Source organism: Littorina saxatilis, linkage group LG15, assembly GCF_037325665.1.
Source record: "Littorina saxatilis isolate snail1 linkage group LG15, US_GU_Lsax_2.0, whole genome shotgun sequence".
Lineage (NCBI taxonomy): Eukaryota > Metazoa > Mollusca > Gastropoda > Littorinimorpha > Littorinidae > Littorina > Littorina saxatilis.
This window is the reverse complement of record NC_090259.1, coordinates 9,362,337-9,383,821: the sequence shown is the minus strand read 5'-3', so window position 1 is coordinate 9,383,821 and position 21,485 is coordinate 9,362,337. Positions and strand designations below refer to the sequence as shown.

The window sequence follows — 21,485 nt, the reverse complement described above, 5'->3', positions numbered from 1 at the left end:
TTTACGTGAAGCTGAGTGTGCCTTTAAAAAGTTGCAGTAGATTTTATAATACATCTGCAATCAAGCTGTGAGCTTACAGTGGGTGTGTTGCCTATACTGAATTGAAAACTAAACAACAGAGAGAGAGACATTCACACTGAACCAACCACTCACAAGCACGCCCACATTAACACACACACTCTTTTTTTGAGAGAAAGAGAGAGAGAGAGAGAGAGAGAGAGAGAGAGAGAGAGAGAGAGAGAGAGAGAGAGAGAGAGAGATCTGTATCTTGCCAGAAACAATGACGAAGTCAAGATAAGAGTGTGAACAAATATAATATTCTCTGAGAAAATATATATGAGAAAATATACAGAACACTTTGGGATAAGTGATAACTTGCAAAGGTGTGCTGTTAAAACATATAAAACAAAAAACAAACAACTGAATAAACACACGCAATTGTCAGCCATGCTGTATCCTTCCCTGACAACAACATTCTGGGGTATCTGCCAATCTCTACAAAATAATCTTTGAAAATCAGACATAACAGAATAAGTCATTCAAAGTCAAAGCTGTCACCTTTATTTTTCAGAACAATTTTCATGCAATGCACTTTTCTTTTACAGATTCAGACTAATATACTGAACAGCCATTCTCATCAATGACAACATCACATTTTTACTAGCATACATGTATACCTGGATCTGTCATTCTTCACACACACTTATTATACACTAGATGATTACCCGCTTCGCCGGGAAGAAGTAGAGCCGAATACCCGGCCGTCGCCGGGGACCCGGCTTTGCCGGGTGTACGCCGGCATCGCCGGCGCACGAAGGAAGGGAGATCTAAAAATAGTAACGTGCAGTGACCTTCTAAATATAAACGTACAAACGGGAATATCGATTGACGCCAGCGCACGAAGGAAGGGAGATCTAAAAATAGTAACGTGCAGTGAAAAACGAAAATCGGTTCAGCGCTGCGCGCTGAGAGCACGTGTTGAAATATCTCATCGATCAGGTTGTGTCCGGGGTCTCTGTCAATAAGCCCACCAAATTTGAAGCAGATCCATCGAGAACTTTGGCCGTGCATGGCGATCAATCACACACACACACACACACACACACACACACACAGACACAAGTCGTATATATATATAGATAGATACCCACACATTACTGAAAGTGACTCACATCAACTCATACTGTCACTGTTTACATGACATACAGTAAAACCTGTCTCTAACGGACACCCTTGGGGAATGGTAATAGTGTCCCTATTAGACAGGTGTCCCTTCTTCACAGGTGGAGGGACCGGAGCAATATTTTACAAAGAGCACGTAATATGAACAAGACACTTTTTGTCAGTCCTGTAGTATGTATTTATTGGATTTAACATGAGACTCACTGAAAATGTGAGTAAACAAATGATACATGTAGCAAACAACAACAACAACATCCCCCCCCCCCCCCCCCCCACCTACCCCGTTCCCTACACACACTGTGCATTCAAACTTACGCAAGTCGGACGTCACAAAGCTAAAAATTGCTGACTCTTCATCAGTCATTCAACGGGAAATTCCGCAGTGTGTCTCGACCAAATTGAGTCAGCTCTTGTTTCATTCAGTTTTTCTAGTCTCAGCATAAATGCATGGAACAGAAATTTAGCTGTGTTAACTATTGTTTCCTTCGAACGATTGCTTACAAAGAGAGAGAGATCGAGAGAGAGAGATTAGTAGGAAGGGGGAAGGGGGGATGGGTAAATGATAAATGGTTGCATTTTCTAACCTGTATAAGTGGTCCACTGACAGGCAGATTCTTCGATCTTGCAGTACAAAACCACTCCCATACCACGTTGTTCAGGTCTTCATATTGCGTTTTCCGACGTTTCACAGTTTTTTGGTCGATTCGCGCACCTGACTCCCACTCCTTCATCACGTCTTCTTTTTCCGATTTGATCCTCGCGATCTGTGTTTTACCACATCCCATCTCCTTCGCCACATCTCGGCATGGTTGGCCGCTATCTAGTTTTTTCAAGGCAGCGACACGCTGCTCTAAAGTCAACGCTTTTCTTTTTCCTGCTGGAGATTCCATTTTCAAACACAGTAGTCTACTGTTGCTTTTGGTTGTGACTGTATCCACAATCAAAGAAACTACAATGGGAAGAAGGATAACTTCCTCATTGGGCATGCTTAGAAATGAGAATGGCTAAATACGAGTTATTCCCCTTTTCTACATGCTGACCAGGCTGTCTCCTGCTTTGTCATGACTAGTACAGTCGATCTTTCTCATGCTGTGACTTGCTTTATTTTCACATTTTCGGTATTTAAAACAGCAAACACACACACACACACACACACACACATACACTGAAGAAGTTTCCATTCTGATTCGGTTATTTTATTTGGTGCTATATGTTTGCTTCACATTGTTTCTTTTACATTGCTTTAGGTATCCCAATTCGCTAAACACATCCATAATGCATGCATGGCTCATTCGAAAGAGGGCAACTGAATAACTGATGCCCAATAGCAATAAATACTGAACAACTGAACAATAAATAGCAATAAATGATGACAGTGCCAAGTTTTTAAGTAAAAAGTGAAATCATGTGACTGGACAAAGGCACAATTACAAAATACAAATAAAAAAATCGAGGCTCATTTTAAATTAAGTTCTCAGCTCATGGGGAAGCATAAGGTGACCCTAGAAACCGAAATTAGGAGACCTCCCGCCCCCAGGGCAGACTAAAAAAAAAAAAAAAGGGGGGGGGGGGGGGGGGGGGGGCTAATTTGTGAAAAAGTATAAAAGGAATCGAAAACTGTATACATGTATTTAGTTAATACCCCAAAAATTGTATAGTATATACAATGTCAGACCCTAAAGAAAGTTTGTTAGTCTTTGCTTAGGCAAAACAAAGCAAAATAGCCTGTTTACGGTATCCCGACCAACCCTATTTTTCTAGACCAACCCTAGACTTTTTTTTTGGCATTTGGAAAAAAAGAAAAAGAAAAAAAAAATCAATTTTGTTCCTGTTTTTTTGCAAAATAATTTAAAAAGATGGTTATAAAATTTTTTTAAGAAAAGCCGACCTACCGACCCTCTTTTTGTGTGCCTATGTTACTGTAAACAGACTAAAAGGTACATCAGAAACAACACACCAGGGAGTGTCCAAAATTGTATCAAAATATAGATGGTAGGGAATTCAAAATAAAAAAAGACAATAGACAAAACATGTACTTCGGCTCATAGAGCCTTCTTTAATTTTTGACTCATTAAGTCCATGCTCCGAGAGTCCTTTTTTTAATTTTGAATTGCCTACCATCTATTTTATTTATACAATTTTGGACCCTCTTTGTACGGAGAGAGTTGGCAATTGTTAATCACATTCTCTCATCTCATTGACTCTCCTTCAGCTCCTTGGTAACATGCGTTCCCGTCTCTGCCAGGATTGGACACAGCAGCAGATAACCGGTAAATATGTAACAGGCATAAATGGCAAAATAGCTCGCCTCGCCTGATAATATATGAGACAACTGTTCTACTACAAAGTCTTTCTTGGGAGGCTTGGCTAATTTACTCGCTCGTTTTACACGGGGTTCCATCGTTTTCTTTTCTAATCGGAAAACCTTGCTCCTCAGTTTGTTGACCTTCTGCCAAAGTTCCGCTTCACGAGGGGATGGGAAGATGACGACTTTGATGCTTTACATCCTATGTCCTCCAGGATCGCCTGAATGTCATCTAAAAAAGAAAACACACATAAAATAACATAACCATAACAAGTTACAACCTGGAAGAAATTAAAACACGTGTAATTAAATCACAAAATGAAAATAAACAATAGCGTAGGAAGGCAGGCCAGAAATGAAGTGTATTAGCAACTATGGATACGATGTGGAACAATGATGGAATTGACCTTGTTTGGTACTGAATGGGTGAGGCCATTAGAACTGTACCCACGGAATACGCGCTATATAAGCTTCATATTGATTGATTGATTGATTGATTGATTAGGACAACAGTACCAGGTAAACTCCTCACACACCATGCCTCTTTCTTTCTTTCTTTATTTGGTGTTTAACGTCGTTTTCAACCACGAAGCTTATATCGCGACAGGGAAGGGGGGGGGGGGGGGGGGGGAGATGGGAATAGAGCCACTTAATTGTTTCTTGTTACACCATGCCTCTAACAGGATATGTTTCCCATCTTTACGTGTTGGAACTACAGGTACAATTTCATCCATCCATGCATCCGCCCTATACAGCTTCTTCTTCTTCTTCTTCTTCTGCGCTCGTGGGCTGAAACTCCCACGTGCACTCATTTTTTTTGCACAAGTGGAATTTTACGTGTATGATCGTTTTTACCCCGCCATTTAGGCAGCCATACGCCGCTTTCGGAGGAAGCGTGCGGGGTATTTTTGTGTTTCTAAAACCCACCGAACTCTGACATAGATTACAGGATCTTTTTCGTGCGTACTTGGTCTTGTGCTTGCGTGTACACATGAAGGGGGATAAGTCACTAGCAGGTCTTCACATAAGTTGACCTGGGAGATCGGAAACATCTCCACACTTAACCCACCAGGCGGCCGCGACCGGGATTCGAACCCTCGACCTTCCGAGTTAATAGACCGACGTCTTACCACCCCGCCACAGCGCCCGTCACCCTATACAGCAATTATCAACTATGTAATGGATGGGTTTAAACATTTTTTGATGTCATGGTGTTCTTCATGGTTAAAAATCTCTTACCTGGTTGAACAATTTGTGCATCAGGCGACAGGTCGGTGCTGGCTTCATTTGTAGCTACCCTTTGCGATGGTGGCTTCCTCCCACTAGCAACCTGCAAATGCACAGCTCTTTAACTGACAAACTCACAACCAACACCCAGTCACAATGAAACAATTCTCCCAATTTCATGGCATTGGTCTTAGGCCACACAAAAAAGTGTATGTTTCTCGTAAGGCAAAACAAAAAATAATCTGTTTACAGTATCCGGACCGACCCTATTTTTTTCCCACCGGCCCTAGACTTTTTTGGGGCATTAAAAAATGAAATTAAAATATTCAGATGGCTAAAATACAAAAATAAAAAGCCGACCTACCGACGCTATTTTTGGAGGGCCTATGTTACCTTAAACAGACTTTTTTTGTGGCCTAACATGACTAAAGGTGGAGATTTTTTTTCTAAACTTTTTTTTTTAAACTATCTTTTTAACTTATTTTGTTGAAAAACAGGAAAACAATTGATTTTTGAATACCCCTTTTATTTTTGAAAATGCAAAATAAAAGTCTAGGGTCGTAGGGTCAGGTGACCAGAAACATACAACTTTTTTGTTGTTGACGCCGACCCTATACTTTTTTTGCCATTTGGGGCTGTTTTTTTGCAAAATAAGTTCATCATATCATCATAATCAAGACGTCGATCCAAAATAAGTAACTTTTTTTGGTTGGCCTTATCATTTTTTTGCGCTAAATGCAAACAGGCATTATTTGATGGGAACAATGCTGTTTTTTTTTCAATTCTTACATCAGCCTCAAACTTGTCATTACTCAACCTGCATTTAATAGTGTGCTTCATTGGTTTGCAAAAACCTAAAACCAATAAATAAATAACCTTCGGTGGTGGATTGGGCACTGCAAACAATGTCGGGACAGCATTCCACACAAGTGATCCTCTCTGCAGGATTGTTTTACTGGTTGGCCTCAAAGTGATCAGTACAAAGCTTGAGACCTTGAACATCAGCTGGCTGCAGCTTTTCAAAGTCCTCTCGCCTTGTGAATTGCATCCATATTCTGCACCTAGTTTGACAATAAAAACAACAATGTTATTGTTAAACTAAGCAAAAAGGAAAGACAAAAAATAAATCAGATCTTCAGTCTAAATCTAACGCTCTGCCTGAACGCAAAACGGATGAGTGATGTACCTTTGTACTGTAGTTTTCCCGTAAGCAAGGTTTGATAAAGATTTCGGCAAATATGCCCACGGGTAGTTTGTCATCAAGTGTAAACTGTTGTTTTGTACTGACTGCTGACTCACACTCACAGTCGTAAGTACAGTGTACACATGCACACACAGGTACACACGCAGACACACGCGTACATAGTACAGCTAGTACAGAAATCTCAGGATGAACCGATCCATGCTATGTTTGTAATATTTCATTTGCATATTAGTTCTATAAATACTGTAGTATCATAGCAGACAAAAATGCCCAGAGACAGTTGGCTTATCTGAGTGAGTTGACTCGAGCCATTGCATTCTCATTCTGAAGAAGGTAAACCTGATGAAATAATCACTGCACAACCCACCTTTTTTCTTCTTTAGGGAACTTGTGGAAAGTTTTCCCGAAGCAGCTCTGTTTGTAACGGGCGTTCTTGCAACAAAAAGCCGAGCACAATTTACCACCACCTCGCACGCGATCGGTACCTACGCGATCCGCCATTTTGTTTTCGCCGTCAGCATGTGACTAGGGACGATAACCCACAAACACTTTTTCGCATTTTCTTCGCAAGTTCCACGTCTTCTTTATGTACAGTGTTTGCCCAATGCGGAAAAGCGAAAGTGAGCGAAGCGAAAGTGAGTGAGCGAAAGTGGGTCTCCATCTAAACAAGCCACTGATTGGTCAGAAAAGGGACAGGACAACCAATCAACAACCATTTGTGCTACGGCTACTGCTGCCGAGCACTGACTGCATAACAGTGGAGTTTTCGAAGTTGCGTTTTTGTGTACGTTGTGTCCGTTTGTGACAGTGTTTACACTTCCTACGGTCCAAAAAATCGTGTCCCCGTCCGTAAGTGGCAGGTGTCCGCCTGTTAAAGGTTAGTTATTGTTGAAATCGTGTTCGTGCCATGATAAACTGTCCGTATGTAGCAGGTGGCCGTTACAACAAGGGTCCGCTAGACTCAGGTTTTACTGTAGTCCTTTAACAATCATACCTACACACCAGCATATGTATGGGTAAACAGGGGTACATTCCCATCTCTCTCATAACAACACACACACACACACACAAGCTGGAAGATTCCTCATCCCATCAGGTCAAAATCATCTCTCTGAAAAAAAAGTGAAACAAGAAACTGTGAAAAAAATCAACTTCTGCAGGCAATCACATGCATATTTTCATTTCAAGCATTTTATTTAGGACAAACTCAGAAAAAAACCAAATGACGAAAAATAGTAAATCAACTTTTTAAAAACCTGTCAATTTGACAGGCCCTGTTATAAACTTTTCATCAAAGCTGCCAGTGTATAATGGTTGATGGAAATTGGAAATGCGAGCTTTTTTTTAAACATATTGCCACTTAACTCGAGCCGAAAAAAATAAACCAGTAACAAAATGATTCAGCAACAGACACATGTACACTGCCAAGTCCAGCTGCTATCTTTGAGAGCAAGCAATGACTACACTAAGTCTGAATTTTGTCTTAATTATCTCATTGTTTTTTAGACAGAGGGTGGGGGTCAAGCACAGGCAGGCTAACCTTACGCACTCTTTCCCTAAACTGATTGTTCTTGGAGCTCTTCACAAGCACAATCGAAAATTTTAAAAGTAAATTTTGATTTGATTAATATACTTACCCGACTCACATCTAGCATTAACCTCTGGTTTAAGTGCCGGGACGCTGAACTACGCTTCACCCCTTAAGGGGAAGTAACCCTAAAAAAGAACAGCCTAGACCCCGTAAACTGGGTCACAGGTCAAGGCATACCGTCACGTGACTGAGCACGCGAGACCGCCGCCGCCATATTGGAATACTTCACTCGAAACGAAGCGAAACATTCATTTTTAGGGTAAATTAGAGCGGGGTAGGCGGGAGGGTATTAACGATGTGAGTCGGGTAAGTATATTAATCAAATCAAAATTTACTTTTAAAATTTTCGATTAAATTACATATCTTATCCCGACTCACATCTAGCAGATTGCTAATGTAGGTGGTGGGAAAGAAACTCACTCTACAAGTTGGAGAGAACCTGCCCTGCGGCTACCAAAGCCGGAAAGGTGTTGGTCCCATCCTGACGAGTAAACAGATTCTCAGTGAAACTCACTTATTTCTGGTAAGAAACCGGCCTGCTTCAACCATGACTGGTAAGCAACCACTACCATCCCAGCGGGTATTAGAAAACCCGCCAAAAGTAATAAAGAAAGACGTCCTAAAAAACGTCCAAAACACCTATGTGAGGCCGATCGAGATTTGCCTGATCGCAGAACCGCTGAATAAAAGAGCCCAAGCTCAGGCCCCATGAGTTCTAGGCGAACTCAGAGGAAGGACAGAACGCTCCCCCCCCCCCCCCCATTGACTGCCACACTCATAAGCTTGTTTAATGAGTGTGAAAGCCCATCTAGCCAGTGCTTCCTTGCACAAATTTGACTCTATCCGTCCAAAACGAAAGAACCAAAGAACTGGTCTGGCACTCCAAAATGAGCCATGCAAGAATGAGTATGTCCAAAATACCCAATATCTTGCGTGAGACCCAAAAAGTACGTAAACAAAAGACAAAAGGCTTGAAGACAGGGCCCTTTTCACGCTGGGCGTAAAAAGAGAAATGACTTGTCTAGTTCTGAACGATGTTTCTCCAGACTAATGAAACATCGTCTTCCGCCAACAACAAAAGTTCGTGGAACATCTTAGCATCCTTGTGAACTTTTTTTTTTTTTTTTTTTTTTTTGGTCGCAACCACCCATAGATTGCTAATGATAGTAAAAAACCACCAGATAAGGTCAAATTAGATAAATAACCCTTTCACATAAAGTCTGTTGAGACCTGAGTGAAACAGCCGAGTGAAAAACCTTAAGATTCGCTGCAACAATGCCAGACATCTGGATGACTTGTTTTACAAGTACAGCGTAACAGACAGATACAGAGATTCGTGAGTTACGTCTTCCAGAAGCCGAAAAGAGCGCCAAACTCACTGACCTGTCTTGATCGTAGCTGACGAAAAGAGTGAACAATCTCTTGCAATCAGCAAGACCAGGAAGACAGTCCTAACTCAAAAGAGAGCTGTGAAAGTTCGGAAGACAACAAGACATGTCTTCCGATGCGAGCGAGTAAAACAAAACGAACCTGTGCGGCGTCTCCCGCCTGAATAGAACAAAGAGTTCCAAATGACCACAAGTGAAACACCCTCCGAGGAGTGAAGCACTAAAGGATTATGGCTTGAGTAAACCACAGCACCATAGTCCCATGAGGTAGACGCTAATGTTCGTAATGAACCAGAGACAAACACTTGTCCCTTGTTCAATGAAAAGATGCAAGGCAAAAAACCATCTGACAAACTAGACTCTTTACAAAGAAGAGTCGAAAGAACGTCTTAAAACCGAAAACAAAGGAAATAATTTGTAGACCGGCGAGACTGCAACCTCTCATCAAAAAATGAACCGAGATTGCTCCTCAACAAACCAATGCGGCTTAAGCAAAAGCGGCAAAAGTCTTAACTTAATTCTCACTAGCAAGTAGCTATGAAAATTAAATCGACAAGGAAGGGAGCAAGCGTCAAAGTGGGCGCTTGCTGTTGTGCCGAACACAGAACGATCAGTACGTAAGGCTGTCCGCTCAAAACTGAATAGGACGAACCCTGTAGGCTACCGTCAAAACATAATGTGAAAGTATGTGAGACCTCGGGAAGGCGTGAAGCCCCCCAGGCCTAGGAGATAGACGTCAGCTCAAGAAAGACGTGACCAATCTCCTCCCGATAAACGGGTGATACCTGAGTACAGGATATCAAGCCCTCATTAGCGAGGAAAAAACCCTCAAGATAGAGCATAAGTGTCCCTGAAGTTCCTAAACTATAAGGGACAAACACCTCCAAAGAACCAAGCTGTGAATCCAGCTTGATCCAAACGATTAGCCAAAAGTAGGCCACTACTGGTGCATGACCTGCTTTGAGTGTCTACCCAAGCAAGACCGAGTGTATGACGCAGTCCTGCTTCCTGCGTTAAGAGTCCAAGTCTAAGAAAGACAAGGACTCATAACCCTCATGGGTTGTGACAGAAAAAGCCAAAGAAAGACCATGGCTATGAACTGGACTGTCAATACCCGTCGAGTAAGTTAAACAAGAGTGCCAAAACCGGCAGTCCTGTTGCCCACAAACTGAATTTAAATCTTCTTGCCAAAACAGAAGAAGTTAAAAGAAAGTCCGAACGACCTCCTAAAGAGGCCAAAAAAAGTGCATTCAAAGGCCGACAGCTGTCGTGAATGACCGCCTATCTACTCAAACAAAGTCTGTCATCCGCTTTCTACCTAAGTAGAATGCTGATCAGACTCGTAGTAATCCGAAAAAGTTTCGTGATAAAAAGAGGTCTGTGTGCTCAGCGAAACAGAAAACGATAAGTCCAACTGACCACAAGTTATCCTCTCCAGTCCATGCATGAGCAGATGGAGATAGTACGAGGAAGCCGCGATTCTGGTTGAACGACAGCAACCGAACGAGCGGGAAACACAAAGGCCGAAGCCTGGAGTGGCATGAACGAAATAGCTGAAAGCCGCAGTGCCCGTAGGTCAGTCTGCTCGTAGGCAAATGACTACATAACAAAGCCAAAAACAGAAATCAAAGCAACTACTGGTCGGCATACCGAAAACCAGGAAGCCAACCTGTCAAAAGATTCAAAAGACGAAGTGTCTTCAAGAAAAAAACCTGGAATTAATTTTGCTGCCAAATCGAGAGTAACCCTGAGTTTGGCCGAAAAACCAGAACTAGTCTGTTCATCGATGAAAGACCAAAGGTCAAACGCGGGGACCGACGCAAGCTGTATAAAAGATGCCATCACGTACAAAACCTTATCATCCGAGACAGGCGAAGCTGAACAGGAAGTAAGATACAAGGCATCACTGCCCCCAACGACCCAGAACCCCAAAGGGTTGACGTCGTAAGTTGCGAACAGGAAAGAACAAAGTGCTACGATTACCCGGAACGCCGGAAGACGAACCAGAAGTAGCCGAAAAACTCCAGTGCAGAAGTACCCGCAACACCGTGGTGGTGCGAACTGATGCTAATGCGTACGATCCTTCACTCGCCCAAACAGCCGAAGCGAAATCGGAAGTGAGAGACCTCGTGTAAACACGGCGTGGGAGAAACGGCGTGCCGGGACAGACATCTGCTCAGTGTTGACCTTAGCTAAGGTCGAAACGTCTTTAACACTTGCGTCATTCCGGAACTCAAACGGATCCAGGGAAGACCTAATAGAACGAGAGAGTGTCCAAAGGAGTGTCTCAGAGAGAGAGGCAAGATCAAGAGGGTACCTGCCTGTCTCTTCCAAACCAATACGAGAACCTTCTGTGTAGACAAGGTCTGTCTTGACGGTAACCGTCCTCCCTAAGAGTGGACAGCTACGGCGTGACCGGAAGGGCTGCACTCAGTAGGGCAAAAGTGTCAATAAGGTTCTGAGGCCGACGGCCGAGTGAAAACCTGCGCGCAAGGGCAGATACACTAGCCTGTGGAAGTCGGACAGTGGTAAGCCAAGGCTTAGCAGCGACTGGAGCCTGACCATGAGCAGAGAGGAGAGGCACCGTGCCGACAGTCAGGGAGCTCGCCGTGCCTGGAAAGCTTGCTAAAATATTAGAGAGCTCATAAGCAACTAAAGAAGACTCAGAGAACTGAAAACCTTCAGCTGCTGTTGGTGCTGGGCGGAAGTCACCCACCGCTGATGGTGGGGGTAAGACAAGTCCAGCCTATGAAACAACGCCGTCAGAAACATATTGTAAGCGACCTGTGCTGCAATAGCTAAGGTTGGCTTCAGCTTTGACGGTAATTGGAACTCAACGTCGTCATCATAGAATGAGAGATGATCGTCGAGCTCCGACTCCACTTCCGTATGAGTCGAAAAGTCCGCGTGACTCGCCGAGTCTTGGACATGATCAACCGGAAGCGAGGCTGACTGCAAACCGGAAGTAGAACTTCGGTGCAGAGCCTGCATGGAGCCAAACTTCCTGCCCAGGCGGAAGTGGTGACGCAAGTACACCGACGGGGGAAGTCATAGACAGCCCGCGTGCACCTTGGTCTCCAGATCAATGTAACATTGATTGCATTCCCGCGTCAACATCCCGTGAGCTCCGCTTCGTATGAGTCGTATGCCCCGGGTATGTCGAACTTTCACTCCCTGACCTATGAGGCGGGGGAGCTACTAGTTGCGGTCTATGCGGAACGCTTTCGCCAAAGAGCCTGGCTACCGGCGAACCCATGTAACATCGATTGCATTCCCGCGTCAACACCCCATGAGCTCCGCTTCGTGTGAGTCGTTTGCCCCAGGTATGTCGAACTTTCACTCCCTGACCTATGAGGCGGGGGAGCTACTAGTTGCGGTCTATGCGGAACGCTTTCGCCAAAGAGCCTGGCTACCGGCGAACCCAACGTACCTGAGGAGAGTGCCTGCTGTGCAGAAGCAACAGTGTCCCGAGGGACCATCTCTCCGAAGCTGGCGTGCGCCAGTTATCCCGCCCGCAAGTCCGCTGACGTGACTGTGGCCAAAGGAGGCAACCGGATGCGGGAAAGTGAAGAAACATCGCCAACACCCTTGGGCGGCGAACGCAACTCATCTCGCGTAGCCTGTAGATCGGCGGCAAGTTGCTGCTGTTGAGAAAACATGGTATACATATGCGAGGAGAAAGAAGAGAAAAGGGAAGAGAAATCTTGCTTATCACTCCTCTTAGGCTTAGCCGAACGAGCCCTACTCCTGTTATAGATTCTTTTAGAACAGGCATGGTAGGGCTTGCTGGTACAACAATATCAACCGAAAGCGAAAAATTAGACACCGGTTTTACAAGAGTAACCGTTGTCCCTTTGGGTTTATCTTTATCTGACTACTAGCAGGGGAAGAATCAGCAACTAACTGTCGAGTATTAGGCTTTTTCTTCTCTTTGTCCGCCATGTTGAAAACAACTCACAGAGAGTAGAACAACAACAACAAAGTTGACGGACACAAGGCAAAAATTCAAGTAAAACAAACAAAGAACGATCTCACCAATACAGCCGTAGAAGCAGAGACCGTGAAGAATAACCGGGGTGAAGATAAACTGCCAACCAGGCAGCTGGTGAAAGCCAAAATGCGTAGCTCGAGAGAACAACGTCCTAGCGCTAGGACCGCTGAGGAAAGAGTGAAGTATTCCAATATGGCGGCGGCGGTCTCGCGTGCTCAGTCACGTGACGGTATGCCTTGACCTGTGACCCAGTTTACGGGGTCTAGGCTGTTCTTTTTTAGGGTTACTTCCCCTTAAGGGGTGAAGCGTAGTTCAGCGTCCCGGCACTTAAACCAGAGGTTAATGCTAGATGTGAGTCGGGATAAGATATGTAATTTAATAATACCTTTCTGATCTTTCTCCACCACAGAATTTTGTTTGTTTGTTTGTGAAGGGCCATATCAGGGCGGTGCTGCTTTGACATTTAACGTGCGCCACACAAAAGACAGAAGTCGCAGCACAGGCTTCATGTCTCACCCAGTCACATTATTCTGACACCGGACCAACCAGTCCTAGCACTAACCCCATAATGCCAGACGCCAGGCGGAGTAGCCACTAGCTTGCCAATTTTAAAGTCTTAGGTATGACCCGGCCGGGGTTCGAACCCACGACCTCCCGATCACGGGGCGGACGCCTTACCACTAGGCCAACCGTGCTGATCCCACCACAGAACAATCTCCAGTCAGTTGTTTTCCAGGCTCAAACAGGTTAGATTTCTCTGTCAGTCATTTTGCACTGCTGCCTATAAAAACTTTGCTGCTGCTGCGCCGGTGTACAAAAGCTGACTGACTACACTGAATACAAAAGCTAACAATCACATATCTAGGCGTAGGAATATTTTACTCAATAGACCATACACACACAACTGCCACACGATACAGGATCCCTCTCACGTGCATTCCGACCCATACGCCGAACAAGTTACTCCAAGGTGTAACCCATCCCGCAGAAGGGACCGACTGCACGAGAGAGCGATCTGAGCGCACTCACACAAATTTAAACTTTATTTATTCTAAATAACACTTGTTATTTTTTATTGCTTTCCTTTTACCATGCAGTTACAGTACGGTGGAACCCCCCTTTTAAGACCCCCCAATTTAAGACTTCCTCCATTTTAAGACCCTGTTTTCCATGACGGGCGCTGTGGTGGGGTGGTAAGACGTCGGCCTCTTAATCGGAAGGTCGAGGGTTCGAATCCCAGTCGCTGCCGCCTGGTGGGTTAAGTGTGGAGATTGTTCCGATCTCCCAGGTCAACCTATGTGCAAACCTGCTAGTGACTTATCCCCCTTCTTGTGTACACGCAAACGGAAAAGATCCTGTAATCCATGTCAGAGTTCGGCGGGTTATAGAAACACGAAAATATCCAGCATGCTTCCTCCGAAAGCGGCGTATGGCTGCCTTAATGGTGGGGTAAAAACGGTCATACACGTAAAATTCCACTCGTGCAAAAAACACGAGTGTACGTGGGAGTTTCAGCCCACAAACGCAGAAGAAGAAGACCCTGTTTTCCTCGACTTTCTGTTCACAACCTTTGTAAAATTACCCTCATATTAAGACTCTCTTTTTTAAGATCTGTTTTTCTCAGATTTTTGGAGGTCATAAAGGGGAGGTACCTCTGTACCTGGAAATGTTTGGTAATGCCATTTATTTCACGTTCCATAAATTTATCTTTGTCATTGGACGCAGTAACATGTATGAAAAAAAATGAAAAAAAGGAACCAACCAAAAATCAGCAAAATAATGCAAATCACGAAATGAGGCCGAGCGTTGTTTAGAGATCGAATAACCAAAGGGAAGTAAGCGGTCTATATGCATACGACATGTGTAATGGAGTCAATTTTTCATTTAAACTTGTTCATTTCAATGCTTGTTATTCTCTCAGGTGCCAGGAGATTGGTTACGTATGACTCTCGCTTACTCTATTACACTTGTATGTATATAGAGCGTTTACTTCCCTTTGGTTATTCAAAACTAATGCAAAGGCAAATAAGAAAGAGAGACCAACCTGTTCGTTGTAGGCCATGACATGTTTCTTGATTGCTGAAGTGTCCGTCCATGTTAAGAAGTCTTCCATGTTCCTATAAAGAAAACAGAACAGAATGAATAACACTTAACATTGCAAAGAGCTTGTTTATCTATCTGCATGGTATTGTACATAAATGGCTAATGTGTTGTTGTAAGTTTATTGTTGGGACTGTGCCAAAAGGTGACGTTTTCATGTCAGTATGTCCCAAATGACATCACCAGTACATTTTTCATTCTATCTAATCTGTTTTCGTTCTATTTTTTCTAATAACATGCGTTAACAATTGATTGCCAACTGGAATGGAAGAGCACAAAAAGTGTAACTTGATATGTAGTTTCTCTAGAGGGAAAAACATCTTCCACTTTCATGTCAGTGTGTCCCATGCAACATACATTTGCCAAACAGCTATGTGCAAGTAGATTATTTGTTAGTGGTATAGAAAATACTGATCAACAATTAAAGTAAGTTTTCACATTCATTTTCTACCTATTTCTTATTTGTTTATTCTGTTGGCAATGGTGAAATGTCAGCAATCGTGTGTCATTCGGGACAGTAGACATGACACCTGACCTTTTGGCACAGTCTCTGATACATTATTTTGCTAGAATGTAAACGTATTTGATGTTATGTTAATATATAGTATGTTTTTATTCATAGTTAATATGTAAAGCTGGGGTCCTGATTTGGCCTATATGGTCCGCTGGACCCAAAAAGCAACAACTATCAAATCAAATATGTAAAGCGCAGAGAGCATAGATTGCTGTGGTTTGTGCTATATAGCTGTCATTATTATTATCATTATCACTATCAGAGCACAAGAACTTGCAAAATGCATTGACCAAAAAATGTTATCAAAAAGAAGTACAAGAAAATTACACATCAGGAATGTATTCTGGCGCGACTTGTAAAAAACAAGACTGAATATTTTTTCAAATCATTAAAAACATTGTTACAATTTTTTTACCAATCTGCCAAACATTAGTCATAGTTGGGCCAAGATGACACTGAGAATCGACTTGAATTTCTGAAAAATTGGCAAAAATTCAGAGCGATTTATCAACTGTACAGAAAAAACATCCATGCACACACAAGAATTGTGTAGTAAAAACCTTTCCTGATCTGGGCACGGAGGAACAGACAAAATGAGCGATGAAAAAAGAAAGACAGAAAAGGTTATAACGAAAACAGAAATGAGAAAAAACCCAGAGAGGTGAAAAAGAGAGAGGAAGATGTTTTACCTTGTAACCAGACGAGCAGGATCCGTGCATACTTCAGGCCCAATACGCACATCTGTACTGTGTTAAAGAAAGATTTCACCTCAAAAAACAAAACAATTTTCTCAGGCACATACTGCTCTCTGGAAAGTATCAAGCACAGCCACTATGACCCTCTTCGATCTGCTTACAACTGTCTGTCAAAGAATTCCCGTTATATTGCAAACCACTCTCTTCGCATTATGAACATTATCATGTCCTTCTTCTTCTTCTGCTTTTGTGGGCTGAAACTCCCACGTACACTCATGTTTTTGCACAAGTGGAATTTTACGTGTATGACCGTTTTTACCCCGCCATTTCGGCAGCCATACGCTGCTTTCGGAGGAAGCATGCTGAGTATTTTCGTGTTTCTATAACCCACCGAACTCTGACATGGATTACAGGATCTTTTCCGTGCGCACTGGGTCTTGTGCTTGCGTGTACACACGAAGGGGGATAAGCCACTAGCAGGTCTGCACCTAAGTTGACCTGGGAGATCGGAAAAATCTCCACACTTAACCCACCAGGCGGCCGCAGCCGGGATTCGAACCCTCGACCTTCCGATTAAGAGGCCGACGTCTTACCACCCCGACTGTCATCATGTCCTCATACAACATGCAGTCAAATCTGTGTTGCACTCCCTCAAGCAACATGTTTAAAGCCACCCTCCGCCTCCTGTAAACCATCTGTTTCTGGTCGCTGAGCTCCCCGTGCCCTTACATACAGTACAAACATATTTCCATTTGAACTCTCACCGAACGTGAACATCCTGACAGCTTTCCATTGAAAGTGAGAAATTTTCAAAGAATTTACTTTGTGCAGTTAGAAAGGAAGTACATTGATAAAAATCGGAGGCCTTGTTTTTGGCGCTAGACCTAACTTTTAAAATCTAAATGATAAATTGACAGCTTGTTACACAAACTTTGTTAAAACACAAAAGAATTCTTTTATCATCAAAACAAAGTCAGTACAGTTCGAAGTTTTAAAAGTTAGAAAGGATGTATGTCAAGCAAACCGGGTGAATGGGTCGAATGATGTGTGCAACTTGCAGCTCTTTTGAATTGATGACTCCCATGGGCTACCAAAAATGATACAAACTTCGGCTTTTTTTAAATGCTGGTCAACTGAGATTTCAACCATTTAATACTGTTTGTTGCTGTGCCTGTGTAGATTGAGTATTGCGCACATACAAACATCCTTCCACAACAGGGCGACTATAACATCAAATGAGCTGCATCTTTACCATTGCCAAAGCAGACAAATTTCCCATAAACCGCTTCAGTTTCTTTGAAGATGCCGCCACTCTGTTTTGTGTCACTATCAGTCATTTGTTCTAGGGCTTAAAGCGCCCTAGTTATAACTTTGTAGTTTGTAACTTTGTAGATTAGATTCAGAGGTGCATACTAACATGCTTTTGCAGATATAGAGTAGGATTGAAAGCGCAAATGACTAAATTGATCATGTATGAAAAAGTGGCTTGGGGGTTGAATAAACCACGAGAACTGGTGAGTTCAAGTGATCTTAAGTGTCATTTAATGTTGTTGAATGCTATTGTGAGTGTGTCCCATAAGATTAGTATTGCTGTTTTAGTGAAAGATGTCATCGTTCTGTAAACCTCCTGTGAGGCGGAGTGGGGCTTTAAATTTATTGTACTTTGCTTTGAAAGTTGAACGACAAATACCAACATACATATCTGACAATAACATACATATTTCCAAACATTTTCTGTTTACACTGATCTTATATCCAGGCATGGGAATTGAAAAAAGTAAAAAAGGCTGAACATTTGTAAGTAATAGCAAAGTCGACGGCGCGAAGCGCCTAGCCCTGCTAGGGGGGTTTGGGGGCATTTTGGGCGGAATTTTTTTTTCTCAAAAGAACCCAACTGGTGTATTTGGTGTCATCTTAGCTGTAAGTTTGCCATTATACTCAGTTTTTAGAACAATTTTTGCCTCCCCCATTTATTTTTTCGGCGGACACTTTTGCTTTTTCGGCGGAACAAAAACCAAAATTCGACGGAAATTTGCCTTTTGGCGGACAATTCCCATGCCTGTATAACCACAGACAAAAGAAAAAGAAAGTGTTCTATGTTGCTGAAAGGATACGGCCCTGTTCAACGAAAGTGCTGGCGGCCTTGACTGTCTGCGACATGTGACTCTTGACCATCACCACAGGGAGCCGTCTCCTGAAAAAATAAACACCAGCGTAAGGCAAGAATACATTTTGCGATGGTCCAACCAAATGGTGTACTCGCCTTTGGCTAGTGAGTCTGAAAATTTACTAGCCAGAGAGCAAACTTTAGTAGCCAAACCAACAATTTGTTTCAGCAACTTTACTCGCATTTGGCAAGTAGATGAACATTTCTACTCGCCAAATACATGTTTCTACTCGCCATGGCGAGTAAAATACTCGCCACATTCAGATCTTCAGTGGGTTAGGAGGAACTGAATCTTCAACTTGTTTTGAAGCAAAAATAAAAGTGATTTCACACGTGTGAAGAAAATAGAAAGCAATAAAACAAAAAATTTAAGAAAGATGGTTGAAAACAAACATTATTTCTATCTGCACCCCCCCCCCCCCACCCACCTCTGTAAAAAATAATCACCACAAATTTGTTAAATGCATTCTAACCAAAAAGAACCATTAACCAGTGGATGGTTTACACATTTTAAACCCCAGGTAATTTAAAAGGCAAGCAAAATACATCCAATAAATACCAGCCATTTCTTCACGGTAACTAGTTGAACTACAGAATGAAATGACTATATTTTGATGTGAAACACTGTCAAATGGAATCTTCTTATCTTCTTCGTTCATTGGCTGAAACTCCCACGTTCACTCATGTTTTTGCACGAGTGGAATTTGACGTGTATGACCGTTTTTACCCCGCCATATGGCGCTTTCGGAGGACTGAGCAACCGATGATTTCTTTTCCGTTATTTTCATGGGAAATCCATTTCTAGTTTACGCGAACACTGACTTAAAGTGAAACTTAAAGTGCTCAAATGCAAGTTTATTTTGATATGAGGAGACTTCCAAAATAATGTTCTATAACAATAGCAAATACCCACCTGCAGAATGTAGCAGCGCAGACCTTTTCAACAAGAGCCAGGCTTCGCCTTGTAGGAATCAGCCCCATGTCATACCTGTAAGAATGCACCAACAGTGAAAGGGCAAGACACAAAACCTTAAAAACCAGCCATGAGATCATGAAACTGTGGGCCCGGTAGCTCAGTTGGTAGAGCACTGGACTTGTGATCGGAAGGTCGCAGGTTCGAATTCGGGCCGGGACGGGTCAACTTTATGTGCAGACCAAGAGACGGAAGCCATGTCCCACCCCCGTTTCACCACAATGGCACGTAAAAGACCTTGGTCATTCTGTCATATTTGCAGGTGGCTGAATATACCTAAACACCTGGGTAGCACGACTCCGTCACAAGTTGCTGCTAGCTTTCCACTGGGAGGAAACGACCCGAATTTCCCAGCGATGGGACAATAAAGTAATGAAAATGAAAAAATAAAAAAATAAAATGAAAAAAAAAGCCAGTTTATTTGCAGTTCATAGAAACTTATTACTTATGACAACTACTGAACTAGCATTAGCAAAGTTCCCAGACAGGCAGACCTCCGAGTAATATGAAGTCACGGGGAAAATCCCACTCTAAGATAAAACTCTAGACACCTTGTCTACAACCTAACATGAACAGAGAAGCTGCTGTACACTTTAACTTTTTTTTCCAGTGACAGGTACTATTGTACTTAACTTTCAAGTACACTACTCACAATTTCTCCAGGAGCTGCGCTGTTGCGATTGTGCGGAAAGGATCCTGTGGCGACAATTCTTTGATTTTCTTGGCCAGGTCCAGGATGTGCTTGGTATACTTGTTGTACCTGTCAACACAACACATAGGATAGGATTCAATTTCAAAGGATGAAACTGACACAGCATATGAACGTATGAGTCTATGACACAGCACCCTAGACCAAGAGTAATACTTATACACACATTTTTTCAACTGTGAAGTAATAAATATATATCACTTCGTCTCCTACCTTTTCACACTATTAGTATTACTATTAGTATTAAGCCACAGCACGTGTATTTCTATTTTCATTTATTTCCTATTCAACCGACAAAAAACTAAATAGGTTCTGTTTGGCTAGCAAAAATTCCCCGCGAATTATTTGTAAACTCTTCTTCTTCTTCTTGAGTTCTTCTTTCAAGAAATGCCCACGATCTTGAGGATGATCATTCTGGCATGAAAAGGGGGGTGTTTTAGAATCCACTTGCGTGCTCTGGTCTCCGTGACAAAAACAGCCACCACAAGCCGGGAAGTCCAATTGTTGCAATACAGTGTCTTATAGTGTCAGCATTGCCAATCAAAGTGTCTTATAGTGTCAGCATTGCCAATCAAAGTGTCTTATAGTGTCAGCATTGCCAATCAAAGCAGCGAAAACAAGGGACAACACATGTAGGCTATGCATGATGTAACGAGGAAAAATACGGACAAAATCTTTATTGAATTTAGTAAAACTAATATCCGGAAACATTCCTTTTCTAACAGAGTTGCACCATCATGGAACACACTGTCTGATGTTGTTAAAAATGCACAAACTATTAACACTTTCAAAAATCTGCTGGACATACAAAAACTTATGACTGAGTCACTTTATAAAAAAAGTTTATTTGTACGATAATTGATATTAAGTAAATACGACTTTGAGCATGTTAATATGATTGACCTGCAATCAAATTTGATAATGAGATGGGACGCGAAAAAGCCGTGAGGCTTATGGATACCAATCCAGTCCCTAACCAGTACTACAACAATATGAAGTGAAGATGAAAGGTGAACTTACAGCGAAAGATCCTCCCTCTTCTGTATGTGAAATCTTCGCATCAGCTGCAACTGGTAGAGGTTGTTGTCTGTATTCCATTTGATGAAATCAACTTTCTTCAACAGTTTCTGTTCATGATACTTTAGTTTCCTCATGTTGCTGTTGTGTGTTGCCAAATGTGTCTTCGCTGGATGTCCCAAAACATCAACCACATGTGCCGGAAGTGTGTACTTGCACCGGAACAAGAGATGAATTTCCATCGAATTACCGAAATTCAATCGAATACTCTGCTCCGCTTGTTTCATTCTGTTTGGTAGAACTGAAATGAATTTTATTTTAACAAGGATTAAGATTTAAGGATACTGACTTTTCTTTCAAATTGTCCTTGTAAAAGGATGCCCGTGAAGACATGCAAAGGCAAAATGAACACACAAACAACA

The 21,485-nt window shown here is 42.5% G+C and overlaps 1 protein-coding gene across 1 annotated transcript; it reads right to left on the bottom strand.

Annotated features, from left to right (window-relative positions):
* Positions 1-545: 545 nt before the first annotated feature.
* Positions 546-21,292, bottom strand: LOC138948467 (U3 small nucleolar ribonucleoprotein protein IMP3-like). Its single transcript, XM_070320021.1, has 8 exons — positions 21,067-21,292; positions 19,990-20,097; positions 19,278-19,352; positions 18,312-18,391; positions 16,192-16,243; positions 14,933-15,005; positions 6,895-7,029; positions 546-1,205 (listed from the first exon to the last, which is right to left on the bottom strand). Exons 1-7 carry the CDS (start codon positions 21,198-21,200, stop codon positions 7,003-7,005), a joined length of 549 nt encoding a protein of 182 aa, XP_070176122.1. The 5' UTR covers positions 21,201-21,292; the 3' UTR covers positions 546-1,205; positions 6,895-7,002.
* Positions 21,293-21,485: the final 193 nt, after the last annotated feature.